This window comes from Pseudoliparis swirei, chromosome 9 (genome assembly GCF_029220125.1).
Source record: "Pseudoliparis swirei isolate HS2019 ecotype Mariana Trench chromosome 9, NWPU_hadal_v1, whole genome shotgun sequence".
Lineage (NCBI taxonomy): Eukaryota > Metazoa > Chordata > Actinopteri > Perciformes > Liparidae > Pseudoliparis > Pseudoliparis swirei.
The window spans coordinates 17,006,865-17,029,988 of record NC_079396.1 but is presented as its reverse complement, the minus strand read 5'-3'; the positions used below and the strand labels follow the sequence as shown (position 1 = coordinate 17,029,988).

Sequence of the window (23,124 nt, the reverse complement as noted above, 5' to 3'; positions counted from 1 at the left end):
TTTGATTTAAAACAATTTATTTAAACAGTAGTAATCTAGGATATTTGGTCCCCTGGTTTCAAAAACAAAAAAGCAATACATTCATCAGATCCTATAACTCGAGTTTTTTTTAGGTTTCTTAAAATTTAACATGAACATACAGAATGGAAGCTGAAAAGAAAGATTACAGATTTATATTCCAGAAACTAACCAACACCATTAATTTCAATAAAAATGAACAGATCAAAGTGCTGAGCTTACTTCTCTAAAACAGAGTGGCACGTCTCAACAAGTCTTTGTTAAGAATTTACCTTGCCTGTAATAATCCCACATCTTGGAATAATGTTATTGTTCTAATTGATATCGGAGGCATTAAATGAAAAAGATTATTCTGTGTCATAACATTTTGATATTTGTGCAAAAGTTCTCATTCCATGGGGTGTAAGTTAAAATGTTTACATTTAAAAACAAAATGTCAGACAGTCTTGTAAAAACTATTTCAAAAAGGCACAAATACAGAGTTCAGTAGAGTTCACACGAGAAACTGCAGAAACTCTCGAGAAGAGAAGAAGAAAACAAATAAAGAGCAAGAAAAGGTCTCCACGTGTCCATGGTTGTGATATTGGTAATCAATCAGTCTATACATCCTCTTCCTCCTCTTCCTCCTCATAGTATCGGTTTCGCTTGATCATATCTTCCACCGTCAGCACCTCCTCCTGCTCCTGCTCCTCTTTCTGATGCTGCTGCTGCTCCTCCACCTCCTCACTGTCCCAGAATCCCACATCCTGAGACAATTGGCTGGCCTCACCTTCACCTTCAGCTTCAGGAGATGAGATGCCCGTTGGTGTCTCCTCTCGTTTCAGAGGAGGCATCTCTTCCTCCAACACAGCCTCATCTTCTTCCTCCTCCTCCTCCATCTTCTCCTCATCCTCCTCAGGTTGATCCTCCGGGGTGTCGTCTTCCTCTTTGGTGAGATGATGTTCCGGCATGTTGTCCGTGTTCATCTCCCCTTCCTGCTCCTCCTCTCCTGAGCTGGTGTGGACGTCCACGCCGCTGCCCTCCGTGTCATGCAGCTCCATGTTGGAGGGTCCAGGACCGAGCTGCCCGTCGTCCCCAGGTGGAGGCGGACTCGCTTTCCTGGCCTCAGGAGCAGGAGTCTGTCCCGCCAGTGTGAAGGGCATGCTGCGCTCCTTCAAGGAGGAGGTGCGGCGCAGGCAGGGCATCTCTCTGGACTGCTCTGGGGGTGTGGAGGGAGAGTCCTCCTCTGGGGGCCACTTGGCTCGGACGGGCTTCCCGGGGGTCCCCTCCTCTACGGTTGTCGAAGCTTCACTGGGGCCGGTGGCGTCCTGCAGCTCGGTTCGTGGCGGCCAGGAGATTTTCAGCCTGCGGGTCTCGCTGGGTCTGTCGGAATTCTCTGCCGACCCCTGACCCAGAGCCTCCATAGTGGCCATCAGCACGTTGACTTTAGCCAGCGGGGAGTCCTCCACACTGGGGCTGTCCGGGTCTGAGGCCGGGCTCTGGACCTTTGGCACGGTGTGAGTGTTGGCCTGTGGGGAGGTCTCCCCGCTCTCCTCTTTGCTCTCCCACAGCTCTTTGTGGGGCCGGTGGCCAAAGCCCTCGTCATAGTTGCCTTTGGCCTTGAAGAGCTGGCAGAAGTGCGGCTTGCAGTAGACGTTGTTGTGCAGCGAGGCGTAGTTCGCCAAACTAAATAATAAAAAAAGGAATCAGTTAAAGACCAACAAGCTGCACTGACCGGGTGAAATAACATCGTCTCTCATGCAAAAACAAATGTTTAATGAACCGTTTGCTAAACAATTTCCCACAAATAATATTGGTGAGTAGCGATAGTGTAATTTAAAACATTAACGATAGAGTGATAAGCCCAGCTTTAGTAGTCTCATTGTTGGCAACTTCTTTTAAGACATGGTAAAGCTTCAGAATTCACAAGAGGGATATTTACCGACATATTTTATCGTAGGTCAAAATGTTAAAATACCTTAAGCTAGTTAGTCTCAGACTTTACTTCAGGCATCTAACCAAACACCCATCGACGTAGAAACATGCCGACTCATTGTAGGTTTTAGGACCCACCTTTCAGCACTCAATTTGCTACTTCTAAACATAAATCAATAATTGGACTGTATAACACAGAGTGTCTCATGTATATCTGTTGCCGTCCTCTTGATGTAGGCCTACAGTGTTCAACACGAGACTTTAGGAAAATAAAGCGGCATTTCTAAAACAAATAACGTAAGGTAGAACAATCCATGCAGTTACGACACATTATTGTACTGGGATGGGATTGTGCTGGTTGATTAATTTTAAAAAATCAAAACATATGGTGCTTTGAAGAACCTCTCATCATTTCTCTTTTACTTTCTCCATCTAGCCGCACCCTTTGCCATCTTTGTGCTGCTGAAGCAAATTAATTTGGTTCAGGCCCCGAACAGACAGAGCGATCAGTCGCGGCAACGACTGTTGTGATCAAGTGTTTTGCTTCTACTTTGAATTAATCTTGTTCGGCTGCATGTCGGTAAAGAGAACTGTGAAGAGTTAACAAAATAATGTCTGCAAACAGGCAGTAAACACCAACACGTAGTATAGTCAGTAAACACCCTATAGTAAAAGTCAGTAAATACCATATAGTAGTATAGTCAGTAAATACCTTATAATAGTATAGTCAGTAAATAACTTCTAGTAGTATAGCCAGTAAATACACTATAGTAGTAAATACCCTATAGTAGTATAGTCAGTAAATACCTTATAGTAGTATAGTCAGTAAATACCTTATAGTAATATATTCAGTAAATACCTTATAGTAATATAGTCAGTAAATAACTTCTAGTAATATAGCCAGTAAATACCCTATAGTAGTATAGTCAGTAAATACCCTATAGTAGTATAGTCAGTAAATACCCTATAGTAGTAAATACCCTATAGTAGTATAGTCAGTAAATACCCTATAGCAGTAAATACCCTATAGTAGTATAGTCAGTTAATACCCTATAGTAGTAAATACCCTATAGTAGTATAGTCAGTAAATACCCTATAGCAGTATAGTCAGTTAATACCCTATAGTAGTTAATACCCTATAGTAGTATAGTCAGTAAATACCCTATAGTAGTTAATACCCTATAGTAGTATAGTCAGTAAATACCCTATAGTAGTATAGTCAGTTAATACCCTATAGTAGTATAGTCAGTAAATACCCTATAGTAGTATAGTCAGTTAATACCCTATAGCAGTATAGTCAGTTAATACCCTATAGTAGTTAATACCCTATAGTAGTATAGTCAGTAAATACCCTATAGTAGTTAATACCCTATAGTAGTATAGTCAGTAAATACCCTATAGCAGTTAATACCCTATAGTAGTATAGTCAGTAAATACCCTATAGTAGTTAATACCCTATAGTAGTAAATACCCTATAGTAGTATAGTCAGTAAATACCCTATAGCAGTATAGTCAGTTAATACCCTATAGTAGTTAATACCCTATAGTAGTATAGTCAGTAAATACCCTATAGCAGTATAGTCAGTTAATACCCTATAGTAGTATAGTCAGTTAATACCCTATAGTAGTATAGTCAGTAAATACCCTATAGCAGTATAGTCAGTTAATACCCTATAGTAGTTAATACCCTATAGTAGTATAGTCAGTTAATACCCTATAGTAGTTAATACCCTATAGTAGTATAGTCAGTTAATACCCTATAGCAGTATAGTCAGTTAATACCCTATAGTCAGTTAATACCCTATAGTAGTATAGTCAGTTAATACCCTATAGTAGTATAGTCAGTTAATACCCTATAGTAGTATAGTCAGTAAATACCCTATAGTAGTTAATACCCTATAGTAGTATTGTCAGTAAATACCCTATAGCAGTAAATACCCTGTAGTAGTATAGTCAGTTAATACCCTATCGTAATATACACCTTATCATAATGAGGCTAGTCCCTCCGTCTTTTAGCATCCATCGTTATGGCCGAGTGGTCCTCACCTCAGTTTGGTGTTGCAGTGAGAGCAGCGGAAGCAGGAGCTGTGGTAGACGTGCTGATTGGCCACCAGCCTCTCCAGAGGATAGACCGTCTTCAGACACGCCACACAGCTCTCTCTCACAGGCAGGCAGAAGCTCTACACACAGAGAACACCGTTTAACTCACAGCAACACAAACGGTGTATGTCGGTGTCTGGGGTCATTTCCTGTGAGGACTCACTTTGGGAGTCTTGGGCTGGGAGGAGTCTCTCTGATTGGAGGAGACAGGAGTACCAGGAGCAGAGCCTGTTGGGATCACATGACCAGAATGAGGAAAAAGATAGCGATGCGTTTCCTGAACTCTAGATGGAGCCGTTTACATGTTAAATACAAGCAGAGTTCTTGACCGTTGCAGACTGTTATGTACAGTTAGATGCTCAGGAATCCAAAATAAAGCAGTGGATCGAGTACTCAAAATGGTATGTAGTAGATAAAAAAATCATTACAAAAATAATGAATCTCTGAACAACTTAGGCACGATCTAGTTTTAGCGTTACACCCAAACACGCCTGCTAATGATGGGCCGATTGCCAAGTTTTCATTCAGGGGAGAACATTCCTATCACCTGGAGTCATAATATGAAGACATGGAAAGTAAATTACCGTTGCTCTCTGGAGTAATACCTTTCCTGCCATTTAATTCAAACTCTGGACTCTGGAAAAAGAAGAGAAAGGATGTGAAGAGAGCACACACACACACTGTATGCTTTAAACAATGTTGGAATGGGAAAGCCTAACAGACGAATGATGCAGCACAACTTCCACCCCGAAGTATCAAGTCATTTATATTCATTTGAAAAATCACAAAAGTCAGACTCCTCACCACGTCCAGAGTGCACGGAGGAACATTTTCTTTCTGCTTCCCACAGAAACTGTCCAGCTGATCACTCTGACAGAAACAAGGGGAAGTTGTTACAAAATATAATAATGCTTTACAAGTGTGAAGGTACAAACATCATACATATCCACTTTGTAATGGATTTGCTGCATAACACACCTGATACGTTTTCTTATTTAGAATTAATATAGCAGCAAACAACTATCTGCCATGTAAATATTTAGAGGAGTAATGTCCACCTGACAGTCACATCCCATCAGCTATTAATTGGTCAAATGCTCTGACAAAACAATTTTTTGGTGAAGAGTGGCTTCAGTGAGAGGCCTGAATGGGTAGTTGTTTTGCTGCAGTTGTGCAATGCTATTTTCATTAAGAGTTTTTCTGTTTGAGGATTTTTAAATCTCGTGTTCTTGCTGGTTTCTCCAATTTTACGTGAAGTAGAATACGTCCCACCATTGTTGCTGGGTGAAAACAACTTTAGAACTAGTGGAATGAAATGCATTGTTTTGGAGGATGACTGGCACGAGTACTCACGGTGACTGAGGTGGGAGGGACTTCCTGTTTGGAAATGGCAGCTTGGTAGAGGGCCATCCTGTCCCGGAGAGAAGTCGATTCTGCGAGACTTCCATCTGATAACAAAATACTGAGAATGTAAAACTGATGCAAAAGATAAAAGACAGATCATTACACAATGCAGCTTGTACGAGTTTAGAAATGAAATGTGAGGCGATCGAGCATTGCTGACTGAGTGAAGCACTTTTGTTCTTTCAAACTAGAAATACCTTGTGCTGCATTAGTTTGTTTTAAGTTTGATGGCATTCTTTTTTTTTAATACAATACATCAATTGTTCATCACAAGCCAAATAATTTCAGTTCAGGATTCATGATGTAACCACCCATCCCAGTTCAGTGCATACTTTCCTGGTTAGTCATGCAGGCTGTGGACAGGAACACGAGGTCAGGAGGAGTTGTGTGCAGTATGTGTAGGGAAGCGGGGGGGGGGGGGGGACTTCCTGTGCTCTCTGAAGCATTCAGTGGTTCTGAGAAGGATGTAATCCATCCAGAGGAAAACAGGACAACACTCTGTAGAGGCATTGTTTTGTGACAGACGAGTCCAACAACACTGGAGGTGCAGCTGAAGGCTTTGTGGACGGGAGCACATTAGGGCTCGGGTTGTTTTTGCTTTAGGCAGAAAATACATATCTATTTGCGTTAACTTTAGTTTGAAGCATCTATTATGAATATTTATTCGTAAGCAATCGCTCGCCAAATCTATTATACATAGTCATTTCCATTGTAAATATAAAAAAATGATTATGCATACTGTACTCCATTAGCAAGTAGCAGTCCACGCATACATGTAGAAACAGCACCCGTCCATCAACAGTACAGAGTGTTTTCCACAATTTTGAGTGAAGGATTTATAAAGATAAAAACAAATTAAGCCCCACAGGGGAAATTAAGTTGCAATCGCAGGATAAGGATATAAATGGGTAAAAAGGAAAGAAAAGATGAGGTATATAAAACGTAAGAATAAAGCAAACTATACAATTTAAGATAGAACTACTAGGTAAAGTAACAGTGGTGAGTAATACAGCATGCACCAGAATAATGTGATTAACCCTTGTGTTGCCTTCGGGTCAATTTGACCCGATTCAATGTTTCACCCTCCTGTCGCCTTCGGGTCAATATGACCCGATTCAATGTTTAACCCTCCTGTTACCTTTATATTTACTAACATATTTTACCCTTGAGGTCAATATGACCCCAGCTATTAAAATCTCCAGAAAATTATTAGAATTAATATTGTTTTCCAAGTTTAAGTGTGAGGTACTTTATGTTTGTTTGTTGACTCCCGAAAGAACACAGACATTAAACATTGAATCGGGTCAAAATGACCCGAAGGCAACAAGGGTTAAGTGAAAATACTTAGAGTATTATCTATGAATTTAGAAATACAAATAGTACAATAAATAACGAAAATGTAAGAGCCATCCATCCACCATCCAAACCGCTTAACTTATTTATTGGACTTAAGATGGGAAGGTCACCGCTACAGAAAGCATTTACTTGTATTGGACAACAATTCATGTACCTTGTTTGAGGTCAGCCAGAGAAAGTTGTTGGCTATTGTTCTCCATCTTTCTCTTTCCAATTTGTTTCCTTGTCATCACTCTAACTAAAAACATAAAAAGCCCCAAACTACCGAACCAAAAGAAAAAAGTACCTCCTAGTAACTGGTCCATGTTGGCAGTATTACCACCGTTTCCAATACTCGTTTGCTCTTTGGGCACCTGCAGAAAACAAACAAAAACTCAGTCAGACACACGGCATTAAAAGAGAAGTCAAAGGACTAAACCACAACTTCAGAGTGTCCTGCATGACCTCTGCAAACACACACACACACACACACACACACACACACACACAGACAGCCTGCTGATGCTCACATGTTTCAGCCAGCAGCACAGACAGGCTGGAAGCAACACGGTCCATCAGGAAGATCAAAGAGTAGAGAGAAGCGGAAGGATAAGATAGACAAAATGTAGCGTGTGTGTGTGTGTGTTCAGTCCAAACCACTTTAATCCCCTTATGAGCTCAGAGAGAACCGGAACCTCAGACAACCTGTCAACAACCGCCAGCCAAAAAACACATTAAACTGATCAGTTATCGGTTGTGGTTTCACAATAAAATGTAAGATCTTCTGTTAAAAAAACATGAACAAAAAATACAAGATCTTTTTTCTTAAACATGATTTGGTTCATGGCTGTGTGGTCAGTCTCTAAAGAAGCAGATAATTAAAATTAAAGAGTACATGGCTTAAAGCGGTTACAGTCACCCCCAAAAAATAAATATAAAACAAATTTCGATCTGTTGACGTCATATCAGAGTCTCCAGCAGCAGTCAAACCGCTCCAACCAACAGTCGTGCCAACATGAGGGGACGTACAGATTTCACAATAGGTCAGATTACGCTTCTACACAATTAGCCTTCAGTGAGAAACATCCAAGGTCCAAACACCGGCTCATCAGATCCACCAACATGCATCTTCAGGTGTAGTTCTCTTCCGTTTGGTGGAAGAAGTTCCCTTTACACAAGTAAACAATACCAATTACATACATGTGGTGTTACTCAGGACCTTGTTTTTACTCTTGGTTTATATATTGATTATTGTAGATTTTACTTTGTCGTCTGGAAATTAGCTCCTGCATCTTAAACCACGTTTTCTACTCCTTTTCATAATAGCCCAGTGATTATGTCCAATAGTGCTCATTAAAAGATCCAGATAACGTCTCAGTCCTGGATAAAGTTGCTCTTATTAAGACTAGATTGACTCTTCTGAAAAATTCCCCCAAATAAGGACAGTATTCCATCTTTTTTAAACATGCCTGTTGCAGAGCTGAGCGTTCCCTTGAAGTAACCTTTAATAACATGGTTAAGGATGCTACATGCTTTTCTAACTTTGTATAGTTGACGTAATCTAAAAGTCAGGAACGTTTCACCGCTGCATCACATGCTGTTGTTATAGAGAGACTGTGGCTCAGTGATTAGCAGGTCTGTGTTTCAGTCAGAGGAGCGGAGGTTCGATCCCGGGCTGGACTAACCCTAGTCGATGCATCCTGGAGAAAGACACTTACCCCTGCATCCTCGTCGCTGTGTCTCTGGTGTACGATTGTAAGTCGCTTTGGATAAAAGAGTCAGCTAAATGTAACGTCCCGACAGGCTCAGTGCGTCTGCAGCAAGTACAAGTCGGAAAGAATTTCACAAGAACAAACAAAGCAGAGGTTGATAAGTCGATGCTCATCTGTTCTCACTGAAAACAACTGGGAATAATTGTTGCTCAGCGTTTTAAACACCCCAAAATAAGAGCCTAACCTTATCCTTTCGCAACAGCTGCACATATCTGTGTATAGATGTAAAATTAAACATGTACGCTTCGTTCAAATCAAAACCATGAGGCAAATGAAATGTTGTACTGAACCAATAACGTAAACCGGCAAATACCGATTATGGCCCACTTTTGGGGGCGCCACGACAAGCTGTAAACACAACATTAACATCGTGATGATAAAATGGAGGCGAACGAATAAACAAAAGTGTAAAAAGTGCGACTGTTTCCCATTTGTGAAATACTCAGTGAATCAGAGTTCCTTCTGGTAAACAGTTATTAGCATGTCCAAGGCTTTTATTGTGAAAGATTGGATCTGGTATGTGCCTCATCAAGTTTGAAAGGAATACTACAATAAACGTCTGGTTTGTACCACGAAAGCTCTCTGATGTTCTGCTATATTGTGCGTTTTGAATAAAACAGACAGACTGACCGAAGGTTCAAATGAACATTGTTCCAAAAAATGTTTTATATCTACACATCATTCCTTTAATATGTGCGTCTTATAATTTAGTAAATGTTCTTGTCGGTGTCTTTACCAACTTCTGAAGGAAACATCTGGCGCTGAGGCCAACATGTTTACCAGCTAGTAGCCAACTGTCCGTTTTTAAACTAATCTCATTTTTATCTTGCGCGCATATTACGAGTCATCAAAGTTAACCTAAACAGTAAAGTTATGACAACATTTATTAAAACAATTGACTGAAAAACAGAGGGTAACTGCTGAGTCATATGCTCCGTGGATTAGTCCACGACGAACATGAAGTCATTTGATGCACTGCTTTATATATGCATTCGTTGAATAGCAGCTTTATGATATTTTAATCTTAGAGCCTGGCACTTGACTTTTATGTTTAACATGAACATCACAGACGAGGTCATCTGAGGGCGCGTCTTAATCTGAGCACCTCAGTCAGGAGTGAGTTGGACATACAAGCAGTGCTAAATAATTAATATGCATGCAGACACAGGCTGAGTGTTCATTTGTGTTCAGTTATTATTCAGAGTGAGTCTGGCGCTGGAGAACAGAGTACAATTACACCAAAGGAAACGGTCGTCATCATAATAATGGATCAATCCCCAAGGGTGGATTATCTTCCAGAGACTGGAATTGAAGCTTCGCAGGACAGGGGGGTTGTCCGTGACTGATTTGTGTTTATGGCCGTGTGTGTGTGTGGTGGGGGGGACAGTGGGATGTAAACAAGCAGCCGGGCCATGCGAGACCAGGCTGCGTCTCAGGAGACTGGATCAGTGGGCTAGACAAAGAATCTGCTGCTAATCCCGATACTATTAAAGCTCCCCTACAGACACAACCCCACCCTGTCCCCAAACCCACCTCACACAACACACGTCACCCAAAACAATAAGATGTTCTTCGATCATGCAAAACAAAAAAGACACAAGAGGAAGAGAATCACATCATGATTATGAGTCAATAGCTTTTGAAACAAGGGAATATACCCAAGCTACTCAATGATATTATTCAAAGTGAAGGGACACATTTTGAAAGGAGCCACAGATAAAGTCACCCCACTAAGAGGACCTTTCCATGACGGGCACTTCTGCAACCGCGTCCACTAAAAGAACTTGTTCAGCTGCAAGAAGAAAAGATCCTAATCCAACAGTCAAAGTAGACGTAGTGCGTCTCAGGGTAACGGAGCCGGGTGCCTGTCCAGATGCCAAACAAAGAAAGCAAGAAACCACATATTGAACGATTTGAATGGAAACACCATAGCTACCTCTCGTGAACGGCAACCGGGGCGCAAAGGCCAGAAGGAATAAATGTCAGCAGAGAGCCGGGAGGTGAAGCCAGTTCGGAGGGATAGGAGGACTGAATGCAGCCGTGAGGAGGAACAAACGGAGCAGCGCGACTGGCTTCAGGCAGGAGAAATGGAGGTGGGGAGGAGGGGACGGACTGGGTGGGAATAGGCGAGGCGACAGGGAGCAGGTGCTCCAGAGGGGGCTTCTCAAAGAGAGGGGTGTGGCCGGATGAAGGTGGGGATAATGAGGGGAGGCAAAGTGTGTCAGGGTGTTTGTTCAGAGGGAGGTGGGTGTGTGCAGTTTTTTGTGTTTACTGTGTCTCGGTACCCCAGCCACAGAATAAAGCGGCTGGCGTTCAGGGTGGAGTCGTTTGGGACAGAAGGCAGAAGGTGGGGAAGCAGCTGGTGCAGAGGGAGGAGGGGGGGGGGGGGGAATAGAGGGAACGGATAGGTGGGGATGAGCCGTGTGTGGGAGGGAGGGGCCGGTTTTCTCGGCAAGCCGGGTGAGGGTCAATTCATTTCGGAGCGCCTCCCCGGCCTAAAGAGGGGAGTGAGTGGGAGATACGAGATGGGTGGGGGTAGTAACTCAACATGATAGCATTCTCACAATGCCAACATGCTAATGGTTTAATGAGTCGCATGTTAACCATTTTAGCACGCTAACAGTTGCTCATTAGCATTAAACTTAAATTACAGCGGAGGCATTAGCTTTGCAGGCATTTTGCAAAACTAATAAAATGGCGCTAAAGGAAAAAGGGTTCACCAAAGTTATTACAACTCATCCTGACGGGTACATGACTGCATGTTCCAAATCAATGCTTGGTAATCCAACAAGGGGTGATGCAAGGAGGGAAAGTTAGTCATCAAGTCATTGGGCTTTCTTTTGAGGACTATGCATCCGTGTATGCATGTTGTACATTACACAGGATAGATTTACCCTGCTGGGGGCGCTAAAGGAAAAGCATGGACTTCAAATTCAGTAGGATTCGTCCTCTGGGGAACGGGAATCTGGGGAAAAATGTCATTTCAATCCACCAAATAGTTGATAATATATTTCCGTCTGGACTAAAGTTGAGGACCGACCGAAACCCCCTTCAGACTGTAGGGGGTAGCAGGAGATTGTGGAGGTCGAGATTTAGAAGGGGGAGGGAGGGTGGAGAGAGAAAATGGGGAGGAGATGGACAGAGGGCTGAGGAGCAGAGAAGTGGACAACAAGGATGATTGATGAGGTGGGAGGGGAAGAGGAGAGCTTTGATGGCCGGAGGGGGGAGACCGTCTGAAGAGGCTCAGAGGGCAGATCAGCCGTCTGCAGTCATGAGCCAGCCGGCACCATGACATCATCTGCCCCGAGAGGAGGAGCTCAACAAAGAGAAGCCCAAGGCCCGGCCTCAGCTATACAGTGGACGCCATTGTACAAGTACTAGATCTTGTATTACTGCTCAGTGATTTCCCTAAACAATCCCTCTTTTGGTAAGACAACTATGCAACATGCAGTAAAGGTCCCCGAAGCGCTCCTCAAACGCAATTGTTTTTTGAAAGCCCACAAACCGTCGGTCTTGCGATAAAAGCACATTTAGATATTCAGACTACAGATTTTTTGGCAAGAACCACTCTGTCAGTCACGGATCTCACAAAACCTCAAACTATCTTCAGTTTATTCAGTATTTTTTCTCTCTTTAATCCCTCATTCACCGTCTTCTTGCTGCAAGTCTTCACTGGTGCACCTATTGGGATTAATCCACAGCTGAAAGTAGTCCCAATAAATGCACCATTGAGGAAGTTTTAGTGGAATATTTTTACATTTTGGGAAATACACTTAGAGTATAAATTAGTATAACAGCAGCCATTATTTAGCTTAGCATAAAGACTGGAAACAGCTGGCCTGGCTGACTAGTACATCCCTTCCAGTATAACCAAAACTTGTTACGTTTACACTTTGGTTTTAGTAAGGATGATTAAACAAAACTAGATAAACTGTGTTAACTAGGAGTTTTAGGTAGTTTAGTTTAACTTTTGACAGAACCAGACTAGCCCATTTCCAGTCTGTGCCAAGTGAAGCGTCATACTGCTGTCAGACTAGTTCAGATTCTCATCCAAGTCTTGGCAAGAAATTTAACTAAAGCAAACATTGTTTTATAAAATTGATGAGCTTTTTGTATTTTGTGATTTTTTACTTAATAAACATTTACTCCTTCAGTGGGAACTAATAAGCTTTGGGCTGAGAGCCACAGACAGCGAGCACGAGAATAAGCTAGCTTAAAATGGCGCGCCAAGATACTTGATAAGCATTGCAAACACATGACCTTTCTTGGACCAGACTGCTGGCCTAACTGAGTGACCACAGCGGACACATCGATTTCAACAGCATTTAAAATACGATTATTCATATATTTGACAACGTTTAAAAATATATTAATTATGCTCAATTTTGACAACAAAAATAAATTCTATATTAATTTGTCAACCAGTCCAAGTCAGGGTAATTAGTCATTAGGAACATCCTTAGGACAAACACATCATTGGTTTTGGTCTTTTTGTAGTATTTGTTGACAATAAAAAAAACAATGAGTAGCACCATGTCCTTATAAAAATAAATAAAAAAACAGAAAGATCCATGTGTCAATGTGATGGGTAATGTTGGAGCCTGTTGGAGTTTGTCTTTTTTAAGATAACTCTGCCCTACAAACATGTGAGCAGGAACATGATTGAAGAGCAGACCCATCGAGAATGAAAACGACAAAAACATTTACGGGAATGGACGAGCAGAAATTCTTTAGAGTGGCTGATTGCCGGAGGGAGTTGGCGCCGAGTTACAGGAGGAGATGTCGGCTTGCTCAACTCCTCGAACAAAGCTGCTCACATCTCACAGCATCCACCGAGGCTGTGCAGGTAGCATAATGTGGGTTAATCAGCTGCACAAAAAAAACACTACAAGCGCAGCAAAATGAACCAAAACCATAAAGTTGAGGTTGAATCATGAGCCGATGGACACAAAATGCGCTGTGGAGCTGAAGGGAACTGCATCTTTGAAAGATCCATTTTTGTTGGTTTGTCGCTACAAGTGATGTGATCCATTATTTATATCAAATTCTTGACCATAGCAATTTAAATGACTGTGGTGCCATTTATTATAAATCAACCATGTACTGTAGAGGACAAAACACGTTTGATTTTAAACGACCGAAGACAGAAACACCAGTATGCTTCTTAACATCTCATAATCCCCTCTTCCTCTTGTAAATGGGCGCTCTGTGTCGAGGACACACAGCACGGTCGTTGTTTAACATGTCACACCGAGTATTTGCACTTTACATGTTGCACGCCTCAAGTGAATGCATGACGGGACGTTAAATGATTTTTATGCTCCACAAATAACAATTAGCTTGAAGCTCCAGTCACTGATGCTTGTCGAGAGGATGTGCGAGTCAGCTGAGGGTGTGTGTGCGCGTGTGTGTTTTGAGATAAGGGATGGTGAAGTGAAGCTGCAACATGTGAATAGCAGCATGAAATTACTGGAGGGATTTGACCTCTTTGAGAACAAGCTTTTTTTTTTTTTATTACTTAAACTTATCAAGATGCTTTTCTGTTCGAATGAAACTAAAAGAAAACGTCAGACTTAGACCTCCCCAACGTTTGACTCGATACTGTGAACAGTCAAGTTAAACAGAAGTCCGACTCATGAACCGGAAAAGCCAAACCCGATGATCCCGCCCATTAACTTGATGGTGAAAAGGACAATCTACTGGTCACCATTCGTGAAATAAAAGACTCACCTGGTCGGTCAGGTTCTCTCCCTTCTCAAACATCATCTTGAGGCTGTTGAGGGGGACGCTGGGCTTCTCAGCGTCAGATACTTCTGCTGCTGCTGCTTCCTGCCCCTCTGAATCTCTGCTGGGCTTCTCCATGTCGGTCAGATCCTCGTGTGGAGCAGAATGCAGCTGGCTGGTGCCGGTCTCAGTGTGAAGCAGCGTGTCCCGCTCAGTATCCTGGTCTTGTGGGAGTGTGGTGGTTGTAAAGGCGTTTGGCTGCTTGTCAATCTGTGATGTGGGTCTGAGGCCTGTTGGTTGGCTGACGTGGCTCTGAGGGTCAGCAGGGATCAAGGTTTGAGGTTGGGGTCTGTGGCTGGCAGGCGGCTGCCGTTGTTCCCAGCGTTTCTTTAAATCACTCAGATTCCCGCTGCGCAGTGTGGAGAGAAGATCTTCTGCAACCTGCAGAGAAAAATAGAATAGAAAATAAAAATAAGCACTTCACACTTTGTGATTAACACTAAAATGAGGCTGATATTATTCTGTAATTGTCAATATATCTCACATAAGTCCAAAACCAACAACATGTTTGTTGCTCAATACTTTGACTCCCCCAGTCTGTGGCTAACAGCTCCAAACACATCGGTTCCCACTGCAGAGCTAAATGTCGCAGTTATATTTATAGTTTCATTTTCCAAAACAGCTGGTCACTATATTTTTCAGCAAACAGGAGGAATTATTGCATTTGTTGGGGTCCAGTTTAAGCAGGCGAGATTAAGTCCGGCAGCAACCAACAATTATTTTAATTATGAATTAATCTGGTCATTGTTAGTCATGGAAAAGTCAGAAAAACATCCACCCCAGTATTCTGAAAATACAAGTAATCAGTCCAAGAGATATTAAGTTACAATTTCAAAAGTCTTGTCCGTCTTTGGAGGAAAAGCAGTAATTGCATGCGTGTGATTTTGTTTTTCATATCTCTTCCGCCCCCCCCCCCCCCCCAACTGTGCTCCTCACTTTTTTCCTTTTCACCAAAAATGCCCTCAGACAGTTTTTAATAGCAAAAAGTTTTTAAAAGCAAAACACTATCATCAGTCCCATGTAGCCTCAATCGCCATGTAGTGACCTCATTCCGGGACACATACTGACTTCTTTCAATTAAAATCTTAGAGATGACATACCACCAGGGCAAATACAAACATTTTGGCCAAAGCAAACCCAAAAAAAAGTTGAAGCAAGCAAAGCAACACACTGATGACACATTAGCGATGATGCACCTCCGACCTCGTCTCCTCCTGAATAAGCTCCTCTGGCAGCAGCACAGTACTTAGCATTCAATTATGAATTATTATAGGCAGTACAAAGCTGAGCGCTCTGATTAATGGCGTCTGTATCGCCCTCCTCGCTGATTGATACGGATCTGTATTCTGATAGACGTCATTTTGTTTCATTGATCAACAACACAAGAGAGGCAGCGGTTCTCAACAGCCGCCTGGGCCGATGCCCTAACCTCTGTCAGCGGGCCAGCCAGGCCTGGCCATTTGGCAGGGCTTTATGATTTTTTCAGTTTTTTTTTTTTTTTCCTTAGTTAGCCCGTTAAACCAGGAAGAACTAGCCCTCTCCCTCTCCCTCTCCTCTCCTCTCCTCTCTCTCTCTCTCTTCTCTTTCTCTTCTCTCTCTCTCCTCTCTCTCTCTATTCTCTAAACATAACTAACGTCAGTAAACAGGCTTGGCAGCTTGAAATTCGTTGGTTTTCGTGTTTTTTTGTTTTTTTATTTTTTAAACGTCGCGTCATGTTTTCAACAGCGCTAATGTTGTGGTTGATTTATGTGGTTGATTTATCAAGGACAAACTAGGGACAAACACCTGTTTGAGAGGTTGAGAGGTGAGAGCCTTTGGTGGGCGTTTTGTGACTGCGGAGAGGGGAGGAGAGAGTGGAGGGAGAGGCGAGGGCGTTCATAAAAAACACATTTGGGGGGACTTGATGACAGTCATTTTTATTCTTAAATACTGCAGCAAAAAGGGCAAAAGGGCTGGTGCTTGAGCACCACTAGGGCTCTATCTGTGCACGTGCCTGCATACCACCCATCACATAAGTAAAAGTTAAAGCATAACACTTTCACATGAAATGGGGCCAATCCCAAAAAACAAAGTTAAGTGACCAAGTCCAGCTCTTAACATGTTGTAGCTCTAGAAGAGGCCTTTAACTTATGTTGAGGACAATAAATGAAGATTATTTGATGAGTTTAAGCACAAATCAAGTTGAGAACAAAACCCAAGATATACATTTACATTTAGTACAATAGTTTCTTAAATTGATTAGTCAGATTTCCTGACCAGCATATGTGCTGTACAGAACCATTTAACAATGACTTTGGCTGCACAAGTATTCAAACCAAGTAGTGGGAAGGCAGAAGATAAACTGCCAGCAACACCAACTATTTCAACAGGATGACTCACTATTTCTATTAAGTTTTTGGCAGAGAGAACACAACACATACACACACACACACACACACACACACACACACACACACACACACACACACACACACACACACACACACACACACACACACACACACACACACACACACACACACACACACACACACACACACACACACACACACACACACACACACACAAGCTGCTCTCTGAATCTGTTTTTAGTTTATTCAATGAATTCCATCAATGTTGGAGTGACGCCACCTGGTCCTCGGACAGCTAAAAACAACAACTATATACACGCACACGCATACACTAAACTACATTTTAGCATTCATGCACGCAAACACTTTCAGCTATGAAAGGCAGAAGGGAGAAAGACAAAGAGCTGCTCAGCATGCAACCCCCTAAACCTGAATCTGCAGGATAGAGAACAAAAAGCTGGGAAATGCCACCAAAGTAAAGTAGCGAGTTCAAAACCTGAGAGAGACGCTGAAGACCCGGCTGTCCAGTTGTCGTGTGTTTAAAATGTACGTGTGTGTAGAGTGAGTCTGCTGGCCGGCTACAAGCTGTCCCAGATGTAAACGCCTTGAGAAGTGATCAGAGCTGCATGAAGTAACTAGCCCACCCTCCTCCTACAACAGAGGGAAGGAAGGAGGGAAGGAAACAGAGGGAGTGGAGTGAGTGAGGGGAGGGGGAGAAAATCAGAAACAGAGACGGTCACTGAGGGAAAATAAGTCCAGGAAATGAGAAGGTAAAAAAAGGAGCATGCTGGAAAAAAAGAAAAACTGCAGAGACGAAAACATGGATGAATAATAATCCGATACGCCTTCTTTACATTTATATCAGATGTTTATTATAAGAAATGATGCCAAATGTGGTAAAATGCTAGAGAACACTTATTTTAGTGAAATCAGCAACTTTCTGCATAACGCACTGCATTTAAAAATAATAATACGGAAAGTAACAAACACAAGAACAACATTAGCATGTAAATATTTGCTAGTACTTAAGATAAAGTACAGCTGAGGCACCATTGAGATGTTGGCCCGATGGTGAAAAAGTAACAGGATCAAAATCGACCTTAGGATTCATTCTGAGGGGAATATGAACGTCAGAACCTAATTGAATTTATTATGACAATAAATTCAGTAGTTGTTGAGAAATTTGACTCAAAAACACAAACTTCATGGTGCTGCTGAAGGATAAGTCAGGAGTTTTAAATGTCCATTAAACTAAATAAAGAAATAGAAAAAGGAGAAAGAAGAAACTGAGAAAAGTACACTGAATGCAACCAAAAGGCAAACAAGTTTGCAAAGACCTTCAAGATCAGATGTTAGAGAGATTGTCGAGAAGCGCTCTGACCCTGCACAGCCTTCCTGCTGCGCGCCATACCAACAGTGACGGCATCAAACACGCCTTCCGACGCAGATCGGTTGGGCCGAAGGCTTCTTGTGACCGCCACTGCACGACTCTCCTACTTCTGCCGCTGGTGTTTGTGGAAATGCTGATCAACCGATGTCTCAGTTTAAGATTAATGTTTTAAAAATAAAAGCATCTTCTTACCTTCAAAATGCAGAGGGAGCAGTGTTGGAAAGTAACACATTATTGTTCTTCGAGTACTTTCATTTTCAGCTACTGTATACATTAAAGTTCAGAGGGACACATTGTACTTTTTACTCTTCTGCGATTGTCTGAAAGCTTCAAGGTCGACATACAAAACTTCTGATTAAATTATAAAATGAAATGGCATTTTCATTAAGTTACAGGCCCATCATGTCCACACCATTTATCGATATTAAGGATTAAACTAATCTCATGTATACATTATTCTGTTTCTTGAGGTGCTTGTATAAACATGTTGCACCATCTTTTGTGCCAGGATCCACTTGTAAATGAGATTCATAATCTCATTGAGATTATCCTGGCTAAGTAAAACAAAACAGAAATTGCCCACTCACTGTTAGAGGAAGTGTAAGAGGCCATATCCACATCTAAAAAGTACCTCTTCTACTTTTTAACAGTGTACAGAGATGACAACTGACATTTCTTTAAAAGCCTGAATTGGAGCGCAAACCCTTTAACAATTAAATTATGTATTAGTTAGCAATACCAACACCAGTGAAATTCCATGTTTCTAGATACTCAATTTGGTTGCAGTAAAAATTCAAAAACAATAACTTTAAAAATGGTAGTGTTAGGAAGTTAAACAGGTTATAATTCCTCTAATATTTATTGCTATGAAACCATCTTCAAATAACTGCCTTTATTAAAGTTTCACAACAATAACTAAATTTAAAGACACAACATACCATTATAAATGTACCTTCGCCCAATACTCATTTTAACTGATTCTGCAGGAATCATTGAGGCGAAAACAAGTTGCATCCCCCAGACATGATGGCGAGTTTACTAATGTAGACAAACAAGTACCTTCACAATTTGAGAATTTTAGCATCAGCGTGGCATCGTTTCTTGTGACTTCCCTAAGTAACATATTTATAATGTAATCCTAGAAGTCCAGCAACTTATAAATAATCAAATATTTTTAACCCTTGTGTTGCCTTCGGGTCAATTTGACCCGATTCAATGTTTCACCCTCCTGTCGCCTTTGGGTCAATTTGACCCGATTCAATGTTTAACCCTCCTGTTACCTTTATATTTACTAACATATTTTACCCTTGAGGTCAATATGACCCCAGCTATTAAAATCTCCAGAAAATTATTAGAATTAATATTGTTTTCCAAGTTTAAGTGTGAGGTACTTTATGTTTGTTTGTTGACTCCCAAAAGAACACCGACATTAAACATTGAATGGGGTCAAAATGACCCGAAGGCAACACAAGGGTTAAAGGACTTTAAATACATTTAAATGAATTTTGAATGCACACATTTATTGTTTGTGCTGCATTATAATATTGATTTGTTTACTGTATAGTATCTGAACACTTCTTCCACTACGTTGAAGGAGTGAATCCTGACACATTGAATAAGTTACATACCGCTTTCTTCTTCTCTGCATTTCCCTCTTCTGCTGCCAACTGGTATCTGAGGAGGAGGAAGTTGGGAGTGAATGGGAGAATATTTATGCTGATGCCATCACCACAAAGACCCAGGAAACTAATATGAAATATCTTTGCGCCTCTCAAAAAACATTAGAGGATTTCATGCGTTACAAATGGAAAATACTTGACTCACCTCACAGGAAGTCACTTGTGACTTCCTGTGTGGTGGCACAGGAAGTGACTAGATGTTTTTGTTTTGTTTCACCTCTGCTTCTAATGTAAAGACAAACATCTGGACTCTGGTCTTGCAGTTCTCAAATTGTTTAGTTTGAGAAGTTTCAAGTTTCTTTGTCTGACTCCAGGAGCACACATGTTTATGATATTAAAAATAGATATTCAATTCAATATGAAGTAAGTTTCCATTAAAAAATGTGCATTAGTGGAAAGATAACTAAATTGGGCCATTTCTTGAATAGTTAATGGAACAGAAAATATTGTAAACGTTGTAGGGCCTGAAAGGGAGCAGGACTATCTCCTACTGGTCAGATGGAGTAATTTCAGTGAGGAAAAATCCACCAATGCAAACCTTCTCCATTCACAAACGAGTAACTTAATATCTTTAAACGGGTAAAAGAGGAAAGACCTGAATGCTGGTGCACTTATAGTAATATAAAAGTCTATGAACCCAAAAGTTTCACAACTGGAGTAACCGGTTAAAGCTGATGGTGTGAATATTTGACAGAAAAGAGGAAACTGAAAACAGCCGAGTGGAGAGATAAAAAAAGAAGACCTATCTGCTGAGTGGCTTCTGGTGAATTATTAATTATACTCTCGGTGGAAGCCAGAGGGGAAGAGTGAGCCAAGGTTAGACGTACTTGGAGAAGCGTTCTGCAATGGCGGTCTTTTTCCCCCGGGTAGAGACGATGGACATCTCCTTGGCGGTGACCCTCAGAGACTGGGACGCCCACTGTCCGCGGCTGAAAGGAGCGGCGAAGGCCATCTTTGCTGAACGTCTGAGCAATCAATTTGTCTCGTCAGCTTTCGAGGAACATGTGTCGTTACTGTGAGAGGACACAAACAGAAGGAACATACTGAGCCAAACAAGGCAAATAATCACATTATTTAGTACTGCTGATAAAGTCTTGATTGTACTTTTGGCTCCGTTGTTTTAAAACTTTGAGAGTTGAAGGTGAAAGGAACACTTTCCCTGTACATTCACATTTTGATGACACTTCCCTTCTCACACTGATAGATAATGTCACAATGGCCCCTTTTCTTCACACATCTGAATAGATACAGGCTCCAGATCAGCTCAGACATCCCCGTTTGGCTTTTACATAATGTCAAAACCTCACCCATCAGAGATCAATATATTACTGCCAGAATCCACATTGGACTGTTACCACCGTCACTGCAGCATGACCCGGCCCAGTGTTTGAGTCAGAGTCAATAGAGCACGTCACACAGCCAATGACCATCTGTTCCCTGTGTGACTCGGCTTTAGCTGAGCCTCGAGGGCGCCTACCAGCAGACAAGACAACCGATACGCCTGCATCACACAAACACCCTCTTGTATACTCACACACACATAGCTCTGCGTGCTTCTGCAACTTCTCAGCCTCAATGCTGAGGGCAAGCAGACACATGCAGCAGCGCAGTCAGCTTATAATAAACAGATGTAATCTGTGAGTTATACACGCTGTTAAACAATGAGAGAGAGTTGGCGATGTCAGGGCCTCCGGGGCCTCCACGTCACCCAGCAGGTGGACTATTGTGGCTTTTCAATTCCCTACAACACGGTTTGCTTTATGCTACCATTTCACCGCCACCAGGGCCACTTCGTAAGAGTTGCTTGCTATTTTGAGAGATTGGTAACACATACACACACAAAAAAGTGATTGCCACTGACATTTATACAGGAAACAGCAAAACATGCACCCCAAAATAAATACATTTTAACATGCATTGCATTAGTGAAGTCAGAACTGGAACCTGACAACACTGCACATGAAGTTGTTTGACTGAGGGGAACATTTATACCACCCTGTTAAAAACACAAATAAATGGTCAAATTGTTTTGACTGACAAAAGAACCAGATGAACCTGAAAGAAAGAGGATACCGCGGGAAGCGTTGGCAGGCCAAGTATCCCAGCACCTTTGAGCTGAATGGAAAATGATACTACAAAAGAAGTACAACATGCACCTTGACAAGAGACGCATCAAGTTCACGAATTCAAAGAAGAACATCCTGCAGAACCACAGGGCTCAACGAACCCTGGAGGTAGAGGCACCCATTGAACCGCTATTCACAAGGTGTTCGTAATCAATCTGATTTAAAGTGGCATAGCATCTTACATTACAAACAATCCAATCAAGTTGATGTAATGATTCCCAAGCATATTTTCAATTAATGAAATTTGTAGTTTATTTTTATTAATCAAAAAGAGAAAAGTGTGAAGTGTATATTAATAGCCCAATTTAAAGTCCTCAACTGTCTTGTTTTGTCTGACCAGATATTACGTCGAGACAGATAAGCAGCAAACATCACATTTGTGAGGAAACAGTTATTAATTTAGCTTCATCAATTACTTTGCAACAGTTTATAACATGACTGACCCTTTCAGCTTACTAGTCATCTCAAACTCGCATCGACACGCCCAGGATCCCAAATAATCTCCTAACTAGTCAAACACAAAATGAAGGATGACAGACTCCTCTGTCACAAGGTTTAGATTACAAACAAAGCAGCATGTAAAACAGACTCATGCAAAGCGTTAAAGTCATGTGTCAGAGGCAACAAAAGGACCACAGTATCGGCAACTATGAACCCTGCCGTCAATAGACAGCGAATGGGGGGAAAGCATTCCTGGATGTTTGAGTTCAAGTTTTAGAGAAACGGTCTGAAGGAACATAGCTTCACTTGACTGGTTTCCTCTTCATCAAGTCAGAAAGAAGAAGGCAACATTTGAAAACCGCCTACCTGTGTGACTATCACAGCTGTGTTACTCCCTCACGTGGTGGGTTTCAGATGTCAGCTACTTTTCTCTCCTTCTCCTTTTCAGCCCCCAGTCGCTGCCACCAGCGCTTTTGAATAGACAGGGAAGAAAGAGGCGTTCCCAACACACCCATTTAACTCCCACCTGCCAATAAGGAAGCAGCACTAACCTCCACCTGGCAGGTACCTCTCCCTCCTCGTCCAATCAGCAGCGTTCAGTGTGAGCCGCCTGGAGGTGTGTGAGAGGAGCAGCGAACATGGGAGACGAGCAGCATGGAGGAGGCGGGAGGAGGACTCAGGGTGGGGGTGGGGGAGCTGGGGGGAACCCACACTGGATTACTGGAAGTTGAGTGAACTACAGAGACTGGCTGCCTACTTTCCCACAAGGTCAAGGCTTCAGAGGATGTGACTCATCCACCAGACTGGATG

General features: G+C 42.0%; 1 protein-coding gene across 1 annotated transcript; it reads right to left on the bottom strand.

The window, feature by feature from the left end:
- On the bottom strand, window positions 1-22,835 carry lima1a (LIM domain and actin binding 1a). The gene is made up of 11 exons (XM_056423183.1): window positions 22,681-22,835; window positions 20,575-20,760; window positions 19,697-19,742; window positions 14,274-14,708; window positions 7,079-7,145; window positions 5,386-5,480; window positions 4,837-4,902; window positions 4,617-4,668; window positions 4,196-4,260; window positions 3,979-4,112; window positions 1-1,683 (listed from the first exon to the last, which is right to left on the bottom strand). Exons 2-11 carry the CDS (start codon window positions 20,697-20,699, stop codon window positions 618-620), a joined length of 2,151 nt encoding a protein of 716 aa, XP_056279158.1. The 5' UTR covers window positions 20,700-20,760; window positions 22,681-22,835; the 3' UTR covers window positions 1-617.
- Window positions 22,836-23,124: the final 289 nt, after the last annotated feature.